Raw genomic sequence first — 15,072 nt, 5'->3', positions numbered from 1 at the left:
GCAGCTAAACTAATACAACATTGAGTTGCACAACAAAATTGGAAGTGGTGTTGTAACTTGTTGTTACATGGAATTCAGTGTTGTAAACAAAAAACATTTGCTTTATATTAGTCCCATATCGAAGATCTGTAGATATAGAAATACATGATCGCTATAAGAAGAGTAGATTATAGTGTTATTAATCAATGATTCTTCAGGCAGTAATGAGATATGATGAGTGGTCTAGTCTCGCTTTACATATGCGACTTGGGTGTCTGCCCCAAGCCTGGTTACGAAAATTGGGCACTCTACTTTGACCAATATGATCTCTATAGCCCAAACCTAAAGGGGGTAGATCTAGTTATAAAACATTTTCTTACTTTTGAATTTAGTTTTATGTAATTTATTCCACGTGTTTATTTTCTTATTAAATAATTTTTAAATTTATCGTAAATGTTAAAAAAATGCCAAATTTTTACATGTTAAATATACTTGTTTAATATAAAAAAATTAATCAACACCAAAAATGGGATATTTAGAGAGCCAAACTATTTTTTAAATATTCACCACCCTGATCAGCTCGAATGATTTGAATATTTATGTCTAATTGATTTTTCTCTTCATTTTAAATTTCTTGAACTTTTCAAAGGATTTAGATTTGTGTATCATTAAATACGCATGACTATGTCTACTATAATCATCAATAAATATGATGAAGTACTAAATACCTCTTATGCCTAATGTATTCAATGATTCACATACATCAGTATATATAGACATGTCGGTCCATCCATATGTAAAACACCCTTACCTCTATCTTAAAAACAAGAGACATTAATTTAAAGATATTTGAAGAATAAATTTAATACATAACATAAGATTAAATGATATTTTAGTTTCTTTAGAATTTACATCTATTTAAGCTTATTCTCCATAAGTTTTATTTCTTATAACATCCCATGAAAATGAGGTGGCTTTCGAGTACAAGATTCAGAAAAGAAAAAGATAAAATACATTAAGCCAAATCTCGTCCATGAGATAGAACCCAATGCGGTTGGTAGATCACTTGAATCTGCAGCTAAACTAATGCAACATTGAACCGCACAGTAAAATTGGAAGTGGTGTTGTCACTTGCTGCTACATGGAATTCAGTGTTGTAAACAAAAAAAAAATTTGCTTTATATTAGTCCCACATCGAAGCATAGTAGATTATAGTGTTATTATTCAATGATTTTTCAAGCAGTAATGAGATATGATGAGTGGTCTAGTCTCACATTAAATATGTGAGTTGGGTGTCTGCCCCAAGCCTGATACGACAATTGGGCACTCTCCGTTGACCAATCTGATCTCTATAGTCCAAACCTAAAGGGGGTAATTCTAGTTGTCAAATGTTTTGTTACTTTTGAATTTAATTTTATGTAATTTAATCCATGTGCTTATTTTCTTTTTAAATATGTTTAAAATTTATTGTAAATGTTAAAAATATGCCAAACTTTTTGCATGACAAATTTACTATTTAATATATATAAAAAAAAAATAAGCACCAAAAATTGGATATTTAGAAAACTAAATTTTTTTATTATTATTTTAAACCTTGATCTGCTCGAATGATTTTAATATTCATGTCCAATTGATTTTCTTCTTAATTTTAAATTTCTTGAACTTTTAAAAGGATTTAGATTTGTGTATCATTAAATACACATAACCGTATCTACTATAATCATCAATAAATATGATGAAGTAATAAATACCTCTAATGCGTAATGTATTTCAATGATTCACATACATCAATATATACAGACATGTTGGTCCACCCATATGTAAAACACCCTTATGTCTATCTTAAAAATAAGGAGCCAATAATTTAAAGATATTTGAAGATTAAATTTAATACATAACATAAGATTAAATGATATTTTAGTTTCTATAAAATTGGCACTCTCCGTTGACCAATTTGATCTCTATAGTCCAAACCTAAAGATGGTAAATCTAGTTATCAAATGTTTTCTTACTTTTGAATTTAATTTTATGTTATTTATTCCATGTGTTTATTTTCTTTTTAAATATGTTTAAAATTTATTGTAAATGTTAAAAAAAATGCCAAACTTTTTACATGACAAATTTCCTATTTAAGATATAAAAAAAATTAATAAGCACCAAAAATTGGATATTTAGAAAACTATTTTTTTTTAATATTCACCACCTTGATCTGCTCGAATGATTTTGATATTCATGTCCAATTGATTTTGTTCTTAATTTTAAATTTCTTGAACTTTTAAAAGGATTTAGATTTGTGTATCATTAAATACACATAAGGATATCTACTATAATCATCAATAAATATGATGAAGTAATAAATACCTCTAATGACTAATGTATTTCAATGATTCACATACATCAATAGATACAGACATGTTGGTCCACCCATTTGTAAAACACCCCTATGTATATCTTAAAAATGAGGAGCCATTAATTTAAAGATATTTGAAGATTAAATTTAATACATATATAAAATTAAATGATATTTTAGTTTCTATAAAATTTACATTAACTTAAGTTTATTATCCAAAAGTTTTATTTATGATAACATCCCATGAAAATGAGACGGCATTCGAGTACAAGATTCAGAAAAGTAAAAGATAAAATACATTAAGCCAAATCTCGTCCATGAGATAAAACCCAAAGCGATTGATAGATCCCTTGAATCTGCAGATAAACTAATACAACATTGAGCTGCACAACAAAATTGGAAGTGGTGTTGTAACTTGTTGTTACATGGAATTCAGTGTTGTAAACAAAAAACATTTGCTTTATATTAGTCCCACATCGAAGATCTGTAGATATAGAAATACATGACCGCTATAAGAAGAGTAGATTATAGTGTTATTAATCAATGATTCTTCAGGCAGTAATGAGATATGATGAGTGGTCTAGTCTCGCTTTACATATGCGACTTGGGTGTCTGCCCCAAGCCTGGTTACGAAAATTGGGCACTCTACTTTGACCAATTTGATCTCTATAGCCCAAACCTAAAGGGGGTAGGTCTAGTTATAAAATATTTTGTTACTTTTGAATTTAGTTTTATGTAATTTATGCCACGTGTTTATTTTCTTATTAAATAATTTTTAAATTTATCGTAAATGTTAAAAAAATGCCAAATTTTTACATGTTAAATATACTTGTTTAATATAAAAAAATTAATCAACACCAAAAATGGGATATTTAGAGAGCCAAACTATTTTTTAAATATTCACCACCTTGATCAGCTCGAATGATTTGAATATTTATGTCTAATTGATTTTTTTCTTCATTTTAAATTTCCTTAACTTTTCAAAGGATTTAGATTTGTGTATCATTAAATACGCATGACTATGTCTACTATAATCATCAATAAATATGATGAAGTACTAAATACCTCTTATGCCTAATGTATTCAATGATTCACATACATCAGTATATATAGACATGTCGGTCCATCCATATGTAAAACACCCTTATCACTATCTTCAAAACAAGAGACATTAATTTAAAGATATTTGATGAATAAATTTAATACATAACATAAGATTAAATGATATTTTAGTTTCTTTAAAATTTACATCTATTTAAGCTTATTCTCCATAAGTTTTATTTCTTATAACATCCCATCAAAATGAGATGGCTTTCGAGTACAAGATTCAGAAAAGAAAAAGATAAAATACATTAAGCCAAATCTCGTCCATGAGATAGAACCCAAAGCGGTTGATAGATCACTTGAATCTGCAGCTAAACTAATCCAATTTTGAACCGCACAATAAAATTGGAAGTGGTGTTGTCACTTGTTGCTACATGGAATTCAGTTTTGTAAACAAAAAAAAAAATTGCTTTATATCAGTCCCACATCGAAGAATAGTAGATTATAGTGTTATTAATCAATGATTCTTCAGGCAATAATGAGATATGATGAGTGGTCTAGTCTCGCATAAAATATGCAAGTTGGGTGTCTACCCCAAGCCTGATACGACAATTGGGCACTCTCCGTTGACCAATTTGATCTCTATAGTCCAAACCTAAAGGGGATAAATCTAGTTATCAAATGTTTTGTTACTTTTGTATTTAATTTTATGTAATTTATTCCATGTGTGTATTTTCTTTTTAAATATGTTTAAAATTTATTGTAAATGTTATTAAAATGCCAAACTTTTTACATGACAAATTTACTATTTAAGATATAAAAAAAGATTAATAAGCACCAAAAATTGGATATGTAGAAAACTATTTTTTTTTAATATTCACCACCTTGATCTGCTCGAATGATTTTAATATTCATGTTCAATTGATTTTGTTCTTAATTTTAAATTTCTTGAACTTTTAAAAGGATTTAGATTTATGTATCATTAAATACACATAACGATATCTACTATAATCATCAATAAATATGATGAAGTGATAAATACCTCTAATGCCTAATGTATTTCAATGATTCACATACATCAATATATACATACATGTTGGTCCACCCATATGTAAAACACCCTTATGTCTATCTTAAAAATGAGGAGCCATTAATTTAAAGATATTTGAAGATTAAATTTAATACATATATAAGATTAAATGATATTTTAGTTTCTATATAATTTACATTGTAATACCCCGTATTTCCATAAATGCCTAAATTCGTATTAATTGAGATCAACTGAGTTCCTATGTGCCCTAAAAGTTGTCAATAGGGATAAATAGAGCAAATAGTGAGTTCAGGTTGACTTAATTAATATTATTTGGAACTGACCTTTTATTAATTGGGACATTTTGGTAACACTAATAATGGGTCAATAGCTCTGGTAGAACAAAAATTACAAGTTAGTGCCACTTGAGATATTTGTTACTACCACTTCACCACTTTCTAACCACACAAATCTTAATGGCCGCTTGTTTATGACCTTTGACCCACTCACCACCACATGTTTGTGTCTTATACCACCTACCACTTGCCATTTGTTTTCTATGTATCAGAAAGGATAAGTAGAGAGAAAGGAAAGCATAGAAAGAAAGAGGAAGCTTAAGAGAAGAAGGAAAAGCAAGGCTAGTGGAGAAGAAGAAGAAGGAAAAACTTGGAACCAACACCATCATCTTCATCCTCATTTCATCTTCCACAATTTCTACTCTTCAATTTCTTGAGGAAGGTTCTAGTTAGAAACTTTAGGTTTCTAGAAAAGTTAGGATTGTAGAATGTTAGACAAATCATGAATATCCATGCTATAAGATGAATATGTTCTTGCTCTTGTTGATTTCCATGAACATGTGTCTTGATGTGTTTTATGATTGGAATGATAATATGATTTGTTATGGTTATGTTATGATGTTGAAATCCTTGAAGTTATTAATTTGGGATGCTTGTTGTACATGTGTATATGAGCATGTAGTGAGATGGATGTGTTGGAAGAATGAGTGTGGGTTTGATTGGAAATGGAGTTACAGAGGAAAATGGTGTTCTGAGTAGTGGAAAAATGAAAACATGAGTGAACCAATCGATTGGCCCCTGTTATCAATCGATTGACAGCGTTTAGTTTAGCAGAAAAATGAAATTTTTGTAGGACCAATCGATTGACACTGCATGTCAATCGATTGCACAAACTTGTTGTTTATGAACAGTGGAAATTTTCAGCAGGATTAATCGATTGACACTCAGGATCAATCGATTGACACTCAGCAAATTTTGAAAAATAGAAATGTGAGTGGAACCAATCGATTGGGCTTCCCCAACCAATCGATTGACTCAAGTTAAAAACCTCAAAATCCATTTCCTAAGTGTTTCTAAATGCATTCTTCCATCCATTAATCAACTGTGATGCTATGTTTATGTTGAATACATGTTAATGGTGAAAATTACATGATGAATCTAGTGACTTAACCTAGGATTGAAATTAGGTCATGAGTGAGGTTTATAATCTAGATAATGCGAGAATACGGTAATCATTCCTACGACGCTTATGTGGAGGTCGTGGACGAATTGTTGCCATGATTGAGAACGAGAGACATTGTATGGAACATGCCATGTTATTGTTGTGTATTGTGGTGAATGAAGTCACCTATGATTGATGAATTTTGTTATGGTTCATGGAACCGATGATTGTAGAACCGATCATGTATTCAGAATGTGTGTTTTCTGTGATGGTACACATCTCTATTCGTATGCTTAAACGTGTAAGCATTGGGATGTGGGACCAATAATTCGAGCCTCAATTGGGTTTGAGCCCCAACCATGGCGGACATGGGGGAAAGGTGGACACCTATGTGGGTTAGAGTCCCATACGGTGAAAGATACCCTAGGTGGGTTAGAGTCCCATACGGGTGACGGTCGCTTGAACTGGGGATTAAGCCTCATAGAGGACCCGATATCCACCGCGAAAGTCGAATCATACGAGCATGCATGAACCAGGCCTGACTTAGACGTAAGTATGTTCGGGAATTGATGCGTCGTGATCTGAATAATGATCGTGGTTGAGTTATGAGAACTCAGATGCATGTTGCCATACAATTGCGAGTTAGTTCCACATCGCTCAAGTCTTCATTCCCTTGTTGACTTGAGTTGGATATGAGCTGAACATCGATTAGAAAACCCTGTAGAGCCGAGTGGACCCATAAGTTAGGGAACCCACTGAGATTATTATCTCACCCCATGTTGTTGATTATTTTTCAGGTGGTTCTGAGCAAGATAAGGGTAAGGGCAAGATAGAGTGATGTCTTGCTTACTTGAGGACTGGTGGCTTTTTTTCCGCTGTGTAGATATTTTTGAGATCATTGTCTAATGATCTAGATCAGTAGTTTTATTTTTAGGCACTCTTATGTACATTTATGCCATATTGTGTTATTTTGGGCATGTATTTGTATATGTACACATTGCTGCTAGGCACTTATGTATTTCAGTACCAGTTTTATACTATGTATAATATGTATTCTAGACATATATTATATGTGGGTGTTACAGTTGGTATCAGAGCAGGTCGTATCCTTGACCTAGCCATGAAATATTATAAGTATTCCTTTCTGCCTCACATGTGGGTTGTCATCATTGTCCTTGGTGTTATATTCATAGTAAGCATGATCAACTTAATCCTATTTGTATGACATTCAGGATCATGGCTGACAGACGCAGAGGTTGTGGTAGACCCAGAACCCATAATTCGGACTCTGAACCGCCAAGTGGTAGTGAAGGTTTCCAATGGCCTCAGTTTATGCAACAGATGCAACAACAACATAATCAATTCATGCAATAGATGATGCAGCAGATGAATGGTGGTTTGCATCCTCAAGGAGTTCCACAGGTAGCTGCAGGTGGTAGTTTCCGAGATTTCTTCCGCATGAATCCTCCGAAATTCCATGGTGGGCTGAATCCTGTGAAGGCTCAGGAGTGGATAACCGACATGGAAAGGATTTTACGGATAGTGCATTGTAGTGAAGAAAATAAGGTTGTGTTTGCTTCTCACGTGATGAAGGGTTCAACTGTGAGATGGTGGGAGAGTGCTTCGACTCTTGTGACCAATCAAGGAATACCTAGAGATTGGGAGCATTTTAAGACTATTTTCTTGGATAAGTATTTTCCTAGTTCTTTGAGGACCCAGAAAGAGTTTGAATTTCAACAGCTCAGGCAGGGAACTATGTCAGTAGTTGTGTATGCTAAGAAGTTCGAAGATATGGCTGCGTATTCTAGACAAGCCACGTACGCACCGGATGAGAGGTGGAAGATTGATCAGTTTCTTTTTGGTCTGAGGGGTGAAATTTCTCATAGTGTTTATCAAAGGGAATTCACTTCTTATGTTGAACTATTAACATAATGTTATGTGGCTGAGAACAGTTTGAAGAAAGTTCAAGAAGAAAGGGATCAGTACAGGAGTGGGCAGAGAGACCAAGGAAGGCCAGGAAGTTAGTTCAGGCCTAGATCACAAGTTTTTAAGGGAAAATAGGAGCAACATGCAAGACCTAACCAACCTCCTCAATGTCAAGCATGTAGAAGTATCATTTTGGAAGATGTGGTGTAAGTGGAATTAGGTGTTTTACTTGTCAGAGGGAGGGACACTTGTCTAGGGAATGCCCTCAGAATAAGAATCAAATGCAGGGGAGGAGTACCGGCCGAGTTTATACCTTGGATGCAAGGAAGGCTAAGAGCAATAATGCCTTAATTGCTGGTACGTGTCTTGTCAATAATCATTCTTGTTTTGTATTATTTGATTGTGGGGCGACACACTCTTTTATATCAATTCGGTGCATGAAGCGTCTTGGCTTGCAAGCAATTCCCTTGTCTTCTCCTATGGTGGTTACTACCGCCATGGATGATGTGGTTGAGACACCGTTGATTTGTGAAAATTGTTCACTCTCGGTGTCGCATTACGCGAAAAACCGGCGGGAAAACAAGAACAACAGAGCCGCCACCGTGCGTTATTTATCCCAAAAGAGGGAAAGGAAACGCTCAGAGTAAACCTGGAAAAAGCATGGTCTCGCGACCAAAGAGAATGGGATCGGGAGTCGGTTATGCGAAGGGAAGGTATTAGCACCCCTACGCATCCGTCGTACTCGACGGGATCCACGCACAATAGGAAGGAAAATGGTTGCTAAACACTGCTCAAACACACACACACTGGCTGAAAGAGACAAAAGAAACTGACTGAAACTGACTCGGCAGGATATCGCATCCTGGGCCTACTTAGTCTATCAAGCATAGACATCAGAGTCAAAGTAGTTCGGACTGGGGAAACGACACATGCTCGCTAGGATATCGCATCCTATGCATACGTATCTCCTTTGGACGAAGGAGAATCAGAGCATCCGTAGCTCGGCTAACACGCACACAAACAAACACAGGCAAAGGCAAACGTGGAGCCTGAATGCCAATCACTGGACTTACATCAGCATCCGAACCAAAACACACACTAGAACCCGAACGCCACTCGATGGACTTACATCAGCTTCCAAGCACACAACAACACAAAACGAAGACACAGGCAGAAGAAAGGTCTCGATTGCAACTAGGGCAAGAGAAGGGGAAGGTCTCAATCGCAACGAGGGCGAGAGAAAAGAATTAGTGTTAGTCGTTAGTCAAACTCGACAAGACATCGCATCTCGTGCCTACGTATCTCACCTGAACATGAGAATCAGAGTTGCCGTAGTTCGGCTAAACTATTCCTGTTGGTTTATGTTTTTTAAGTGGACAACGTCACTACGCAATCTACCGGATGCTCGACCTTTGGAGACTTACTCACCTGTAGTAGAAGGAGTTGACGTATCCTTAAGAGGGGATAATGTTTGTTTGTGTTTTAGGAAAGCTCAAGCAAGAAAGGAAGTCCTATACGAAGGAACCGTGCTACCTTAATTGCCATGCAAACGAGACTACGCGGAGTCTAGCAAACCTAGGGGATACAATCACACCACACAAACATATACAGCATGAAATAAACACACCAACAAGGGGCTCAAACATCAGGGCTAGGCTTTAGTCGAGGGGTCATATCAACCTCAACAAACAAGCCTCTGTATCGGGGTAAGGTTAGCTCTTAACCTTGCCATTGAGGGGCTAAGGTGAAGCAGATGAAAGGATGAAGTGAGGATAAGACCTCACAGCTCTTATCCCTGACCAGGGAGAGCTTCTGACAAATGAGCATGGGTCCAGAATGGGGGAACCCTTCTATACTCAGAGACTCTGACACAATGTGCACTGCACAGGATCTTGGGCTAGGATCTCAATGCTACAACCATGTAATGGGAGCAAGGAGAAGACTCACAGAATAGTGGGGGATAGATTGCTTATCCCTACCTTCCACCAATTGCCTTGATTAAGGACTTTACCTGCTTAGGCACAAAATTAAACAATCACAATCATCGCCTCTTAAGGAGGACTTCAGACATTTATTTGCCCGGCCCGGTAACAGCCGGGTCTCCAGACTACATGAAGTTAGGAAGTTATACCTCAATGCAAGTTGCTTAAGCAAAGCAAAGCAAAAGTTCACAAGGAACTGAGCAACTAAAAGTACCTGGAAACAGTCAAACACAGTTAGTACTCAGACAGACAAAACTAAACAGCAAAAGTTCAATCAGTCAGACTATACAGATCAATGCACAACAAAGCAAGCTCAAAGTTCAAGTCCAAACTTCACAACCTACAAAACAATGTTATGTTAGTGTACAAACATCAAACAACATCATTTCAATTAACTTGATTCATCATCCATGTGCATTATGCTTTTGATCCTGAAAAATCAAGCAAATATTAGCAACAAGACCACTAGGCTAAGCCTAGGGTCCAAAGGCAAGAAAAATTCCTAAACAGCAAGGTATTCACCAACCAAAGTCAAATTAATGTCAAACAAGAGCCAACACAATTAGTCCCATGTCCATATCATTCATTATACTCATTTCATGCACAAAACAAGGCAAACTAGTTCAAATGAAGCACCAAACATGCAAACAGAACTATTGCATTCAATCCCACACCAAAACAATTTCAAAAAATCTCAAATAAATTACACCTAAACAGGACCTAATCCAGGTATGGCACACCAAATTTCAGCTTAATTGGGCAAAGGTAACTATGTCAATGAAAATCAACAAAAACAGACACAATTATATGCTCCAAATCACAACATCAACACATGCTTCCACTTCAAAAATTCATAACTCAATGAAAACAATAAAGAAATGGATGGGACCAAAGCAGGGATGTCACATCATGTGCCTATGACTATCATACAAAATTTCATGATCATTCAATACCATATGAGCATTTCACATTGATTCTACCAACCTATGTCACATGAACTTGTAAATTCAACCACCAGAGATGAAAAATCACAATCAATTTGAAAATGCAATGTAAAATTCCACAAAAATTCATATAGCATCTCAACATGTTAATCAACCATCATACAAAATTTCATATTATTCTAACAAGTATAGGTCACTCAAAAAAATCCAGCAAGTTGACATCAAGAGGTGTGACACAAATTGTCACACCTAAGTTCCAAAATTCATATCTCAATGGCCAGGTATCAAAAATTCATGAAATTTACATATAAATGATCATCAGCCAGTCAAGAATCATCACAAAAATTTTCAAGAATTTATTTGCAAGCATGTGCATTTCACAATTAAAATGGTAAAGTGTATCAAAATGTCATACATGTGAAAGAAGCCTAGGTCAAACAATATTTTTATCATGCACAACTTTGACCAATAGGTCAAAAATATTCTACACTTAACAACAAAGTCAACACAACAATTTCCATATTTTTCTGATTTTTCTACAATTTTTTATGAATTATTTAAGGTGATATGAATTTTTGATGAATTAAATAAATTAATTGGAATTACACAATGGCAGTTTTGTAAATAAGCATGGCGGGAGCGGGAAACATGATATTTAAAATTTCAAATGGAAAACAAGATCTAGCATGCGTTTATCATCGTCTTCGCTTCAAACTTTTCCAGAATTTCATAAACATGATGAACCATGAATCCTAACCAAAATGAGCAAATGAGGATCCGTTGGACTCGTCTAAGCATGAGGATCTCGAATACCAACCTAACTTGACCTAATTGTTCCTAAATCATACGAATCGCGCGAGTTAGGGTTTTGGTTCATAATTTCAAATCCAGATCTCTTAGCCTACAGTCATCCATTTACAAAACCACAAGCATCACTATAATCTACGTAGCATGCTCTTTCAAACGCATATGAACATTAAGCATTTCGTGAGTTTCGAATTTCACCAACCTGGAATTGGCAGCGATGAAACTGATGGAATTCGAGCTTTTTGACTTCAAACAGTTCGACTAGAAGCTCCAGGAAGATGAAGGATGTGCTCAAGTTCAATGGATGTTGCTCCTATTGCACGCGATTGTGATTCACCATGGATGAGGCTATGTTGGACAGTCACGATTCCAAGCTTTTTCCACCCTGAACTCCACAAACAGATGATCACGATGATGAAAGGAATTCAGATCAAAAAGAAATTCGAGAATTGAGCCAAAACTGAGGAAGATTTGATGAATTTTGTTCAATGTGTTCTTGAGAAAAACTTGAGAGAATGAAGAGTTTCTGATCCAATCTTGGTAAATGTGATTTTCTGTTATGCTTAGAGAGTGATTAAGAATATGTACCAATGCTTAATTACCACTTAAACTTGTCATTAACCAAATGGAGTGTATTAGTGAAAATGGTTAATTTTCAAAGTGAGGGCAAAAGTGGAATTTCACATGCCAGCTCATTGCCACCTATTTGACAGCTCACACACTCTCTAAATGACATGTGTGAGCTATTGCAACTTGGTGCACTCTCATTGGATGAGTATTTTTGAAATTCACCATGTGGTAGCTTAATGTCCAATTTTGCACTTTCATTTTTCAAGCCAAATTCCAAACCATAAGCCTTAGGCATGAAATGATGATTCCAACAAATTTCAAATACCATTTGTGAGGTGTTGCAAAAATCCCCACTCAAAAATTCCAATTATTTTGAAAGTTGGACAATTTTGCCCTTGGTCCATTTTAATTGTCCAGTTGAAAATTGACTTTTTGCCTTGGCCATTTTTGAGAAAATCCAATTATGCACCATGAAATTACATGTCAAATGGAGTTTGTGCATATAAAGAACTTGCAATTTGGACAATCCATGTGGAAGTTATGGCCTCCTGATTATGGGTCATTTCTGAAATTCACTGAGCCCTAATTTTCCAACCATGCATTGGATTTTCAAGTTCTTGGACTTTTTGGAAAGATGAGGTCAAGCTCTTCAACTTTCATGTTGGACAAAATTCCATTTGAAGCTTGTAGGATGAAGTTATTTTGAGGGGAAAAAGTTTCCATTTTGGGCAGCTGAAATTACAGGTCACCTGCTATTTTTGGAAACTTTCTGTCTGACCTCCAAATCTTCAACCTTGGTCTTTGGTATGTCAAATTAGACTCATATGGACATGAATGAGGCCTTTCAAACCATTTCCCACCTTCCAATCCATAAAATCGGGCACAGTTGACCACAGTTGACTTTCTAGGGTTTCTGGTTGACTGAACAATGACTGGTGACTTCTGAGCATCCAACCCTTGGCCAAACCACCTCAAAATGATCCTTGGACCACATGAGCTTGATAAATCAACCCTAGGGCCTTGTCCCAATGAAAATGGCACTCACTTGCTTGATTGACTGATGCTCCTGATCATTCTGACCCAATCCATCAATTGAGCTTGCACTTGGACAAATGGACAATGCAATGTTATGCAGTGGCCTATGTTATGTTATGACCTAATATGAAATGAATGTGCAAAAAGGTAGGGTGCAAATTCGAGGTGCTACAGCTGCCCCTATTCAATCAACTGGGAACCCGAATGGATGAGAGCAACGGCTGTCAGACTTTCAGGGTAAACAGGGATTGAATACCAAGTACCGTAGAAATTTGCACACTGCTGGGAAATTTTTCTATTGTCTTTTCCTTTTCTACCTTCTCTTCAAAAGCACAACCACATCCAGACATCGACACACGATGAATGGGGAACAGAAATCTCAACTAGATGCCAGCGGACAACTAGGAAAAACTCAACGTTTACCAAGACCAACGGAGAGGTAAATCAACTCTACTGGGGATAACCAGGAAAGGATACAACCATACGTCAGCGGACGCAATGGGGAAAAACTCAACGTTTACCGAGACCAACGGAGAGGTAACCAATCATCATCGGATGAATGGAAAGAGATATACAACCATACGTCAGCGGACGCAATGGGGAAAAACTCAACGTTTACCAAGACCAACGGAGAGGTAACCAATCATCATCGGATGAATGGAAAGAGAGATACAACCATACGTCAGCGGACGTAATGGGGAAAAACTCAACGTTTACCGAGACCAACGGAGAGGTAACCAGACATCATCGGATGAATGGGAAGACTCGACCAGACGTCATAGGACGAAAGGGAGAAGCTCGACGTTTATCGACACCAACGGAGAAGGAGAAAACTCAGCCAGACGTCATAGGACGAAAGGGAGACTCAACGTTTATCGACACCAACGGAGAAGGAGAAAACTCAGCCAGACGTCATAGGACGAAAGGGAGACTCAACGTTTATCGACACCAACGGAGAAGGAGAAAACTCAGCCAGACGTCATAGGACGAAAGGGAGACTCGACCAGACGTCATCGGACGAAAGGGAGAAGGAGAAAGCCACTTCACGAGGGAAAGGCACCACAACCGGAAACCGAATAGGACGTCTACTAGGAATTCTGGTTGGGAATCAACCAGACATTAATGAATGAATGGGAATGAGGTATACAATCAGACGTTCATGGACGAATGAAAAAAACACAACGTTTATCGAAACCAACGGGGAGGTAAATCCACTTGGGGAAAGGTACAACTAGACGTCATAGGACGCCTAGGAAAAACTCGACGTTTATCGACACCAACAGAGAGGAGTAAACTCTGAGGGGAATCATATGGTATTACCAAATGATCTGTAGGGAATAAGCAACTAGACATCATCGGACGACTAGGAAAAACTCGACGTTTATCGACACCAACGGAGAGGAGGTAACTTCTGGGGACGACCCTGTGGGGAAAGATATCAACTATACGCCAACGGACGCATAGGAAAAACTCGACGTTTATCGACACCAACGGAGAGGAGGAAACTTCACTAGGGAAGGAAGACGATGTTACGAACATCGAAAGATGATGTTTACCGACATCAAAGAAGACCAGACACTTACGCATGACTGGGAAAGCACCGAAAGATGGTGTTTACCGACATCAAAGAAACAACACACGCGGGTGCTGACAGGACGACATCTACACATGTCAAGGCAAGGCTACACACTTGCAGGAGATCTCACCGGGGAACAAGGTCACGACAGCGAGCAAACAGGAAGGAACACCAAGGATACCGGGTTGTAGGCATGAAACGGGTGACCGACCAAAGCGTGAATTGGTTTGTGTTCCAAAACACTCATCATCCTGAAGAGGGCTAGAAAAGCGATCTTGTTAAAGGATGGACATTCGATTCCACAAGGAATACGAATCTTACTCAGCTGGGGAGGACGACTTCGACCCAAGAGCGCGTGAGACATATTATCT

The 15,072-nt window shown here is 36.8% G+C and overlaps 1 protein-coding gene and 4 non-coding genes across 5 annotated transcripts; all 5 read left to right on the top strand.

Annotated features, from left to right (window-relative positions):
* Positions 1-205: 205 nt before the first annotated feature.
* On the top strand, positions 206-309 carry LOC127089838 (small nucleolar RNA Z279/snoR105/snoR108). Its single transcript, XR_007791390.1, has one exon. It is a non-coding gene; the product is annotated as a small nucleolar RNA Z279/snoR105/snoR108 (small nucleolar RNA).
* A 917-nt stretch (positions 310-1,226) lies between these two features.
* Positions 1,227-1,329, top strand: LOC127089813 (small nucleolar RNA Z279/snoR105/snoR108). The gene has a single exon (XR_007791366.1). It is a non-coding gene; the product is annotated as a small nucleolar RNA Z279/snoR105/snoR108 (small nucleolar RNA).
* A 1,563-nt stretch (positions 1,330-2,892) lies between these two features.
* On the top strand, positions 2,893-2,996 carry LOC127089824 (small nucleolar RNA Z279/snoR105/snoR108). The gene has a single exon (XR_007791376.1). It is a non-coding gene; the product is annotated as a small nucleolar RNA Z279/snoR105/snoR108 (small nucleolar RNA).
* Positions 2,997-3,913: 917 nt separating this feature from the next.
* On the top strand, positions 3,914-4,016 carry LOC127089874 (small nucleolar RNA Z279/snoR105/snoR108). Its single transcript, XR_007791425.1, has one exon. It is a non-coding gene; the product is annotated as a small nucleolar RNA Z279/snoR105/snoR108 (small nucleolar RNA).
* A 3,222-nt stretch (positions 4,017-7,238) lies between these two features.
* Positions 7,239-7,793, top strand: LOC127082214 (uncharacterized). The gene has a single exon (XM_051022458.1). It carries the CDS (start codon positions 7,239-7,241, stop codon positions 7,791-7,793), a length of 555 nt encoding a protein of 184 aa, XP_050878415.1.
* Positions 7,794-15,072: the final 7,279 nt, after the last annotated feature.

Source organism: Lathyrus oleraceus, chromosome 5 (genome assembly GCF_024323335.1).
Source record: "Lathyrus oleraceus cultivar Zhongwan6 chromosome 5, CAAS_Psat_ZW6_1.0, whole genome shotgun sequence".
NCBI classification, from domain to species: Eukaryota; Viridiplantae; Streptophyta; class Magnoliopsida; order Fabales; family Fabaceae; genus Lathyrus; species Lathyrus oleraceus.
Note: the sequence above shows the minus strand (reverse complement) of the source record. Positions and strands in the feature narration are given on the sequence as shown.

What these genes read in the sequence shown, in the direction of transcription:
- LOC127082214 (XM_051022458.1), top strand. Translation starts at nt 7,239, where the DNA reads ATGCAGCAGATGAATGGTGGTTTGCATCCTCAAGGAGTTCCACAGGTA.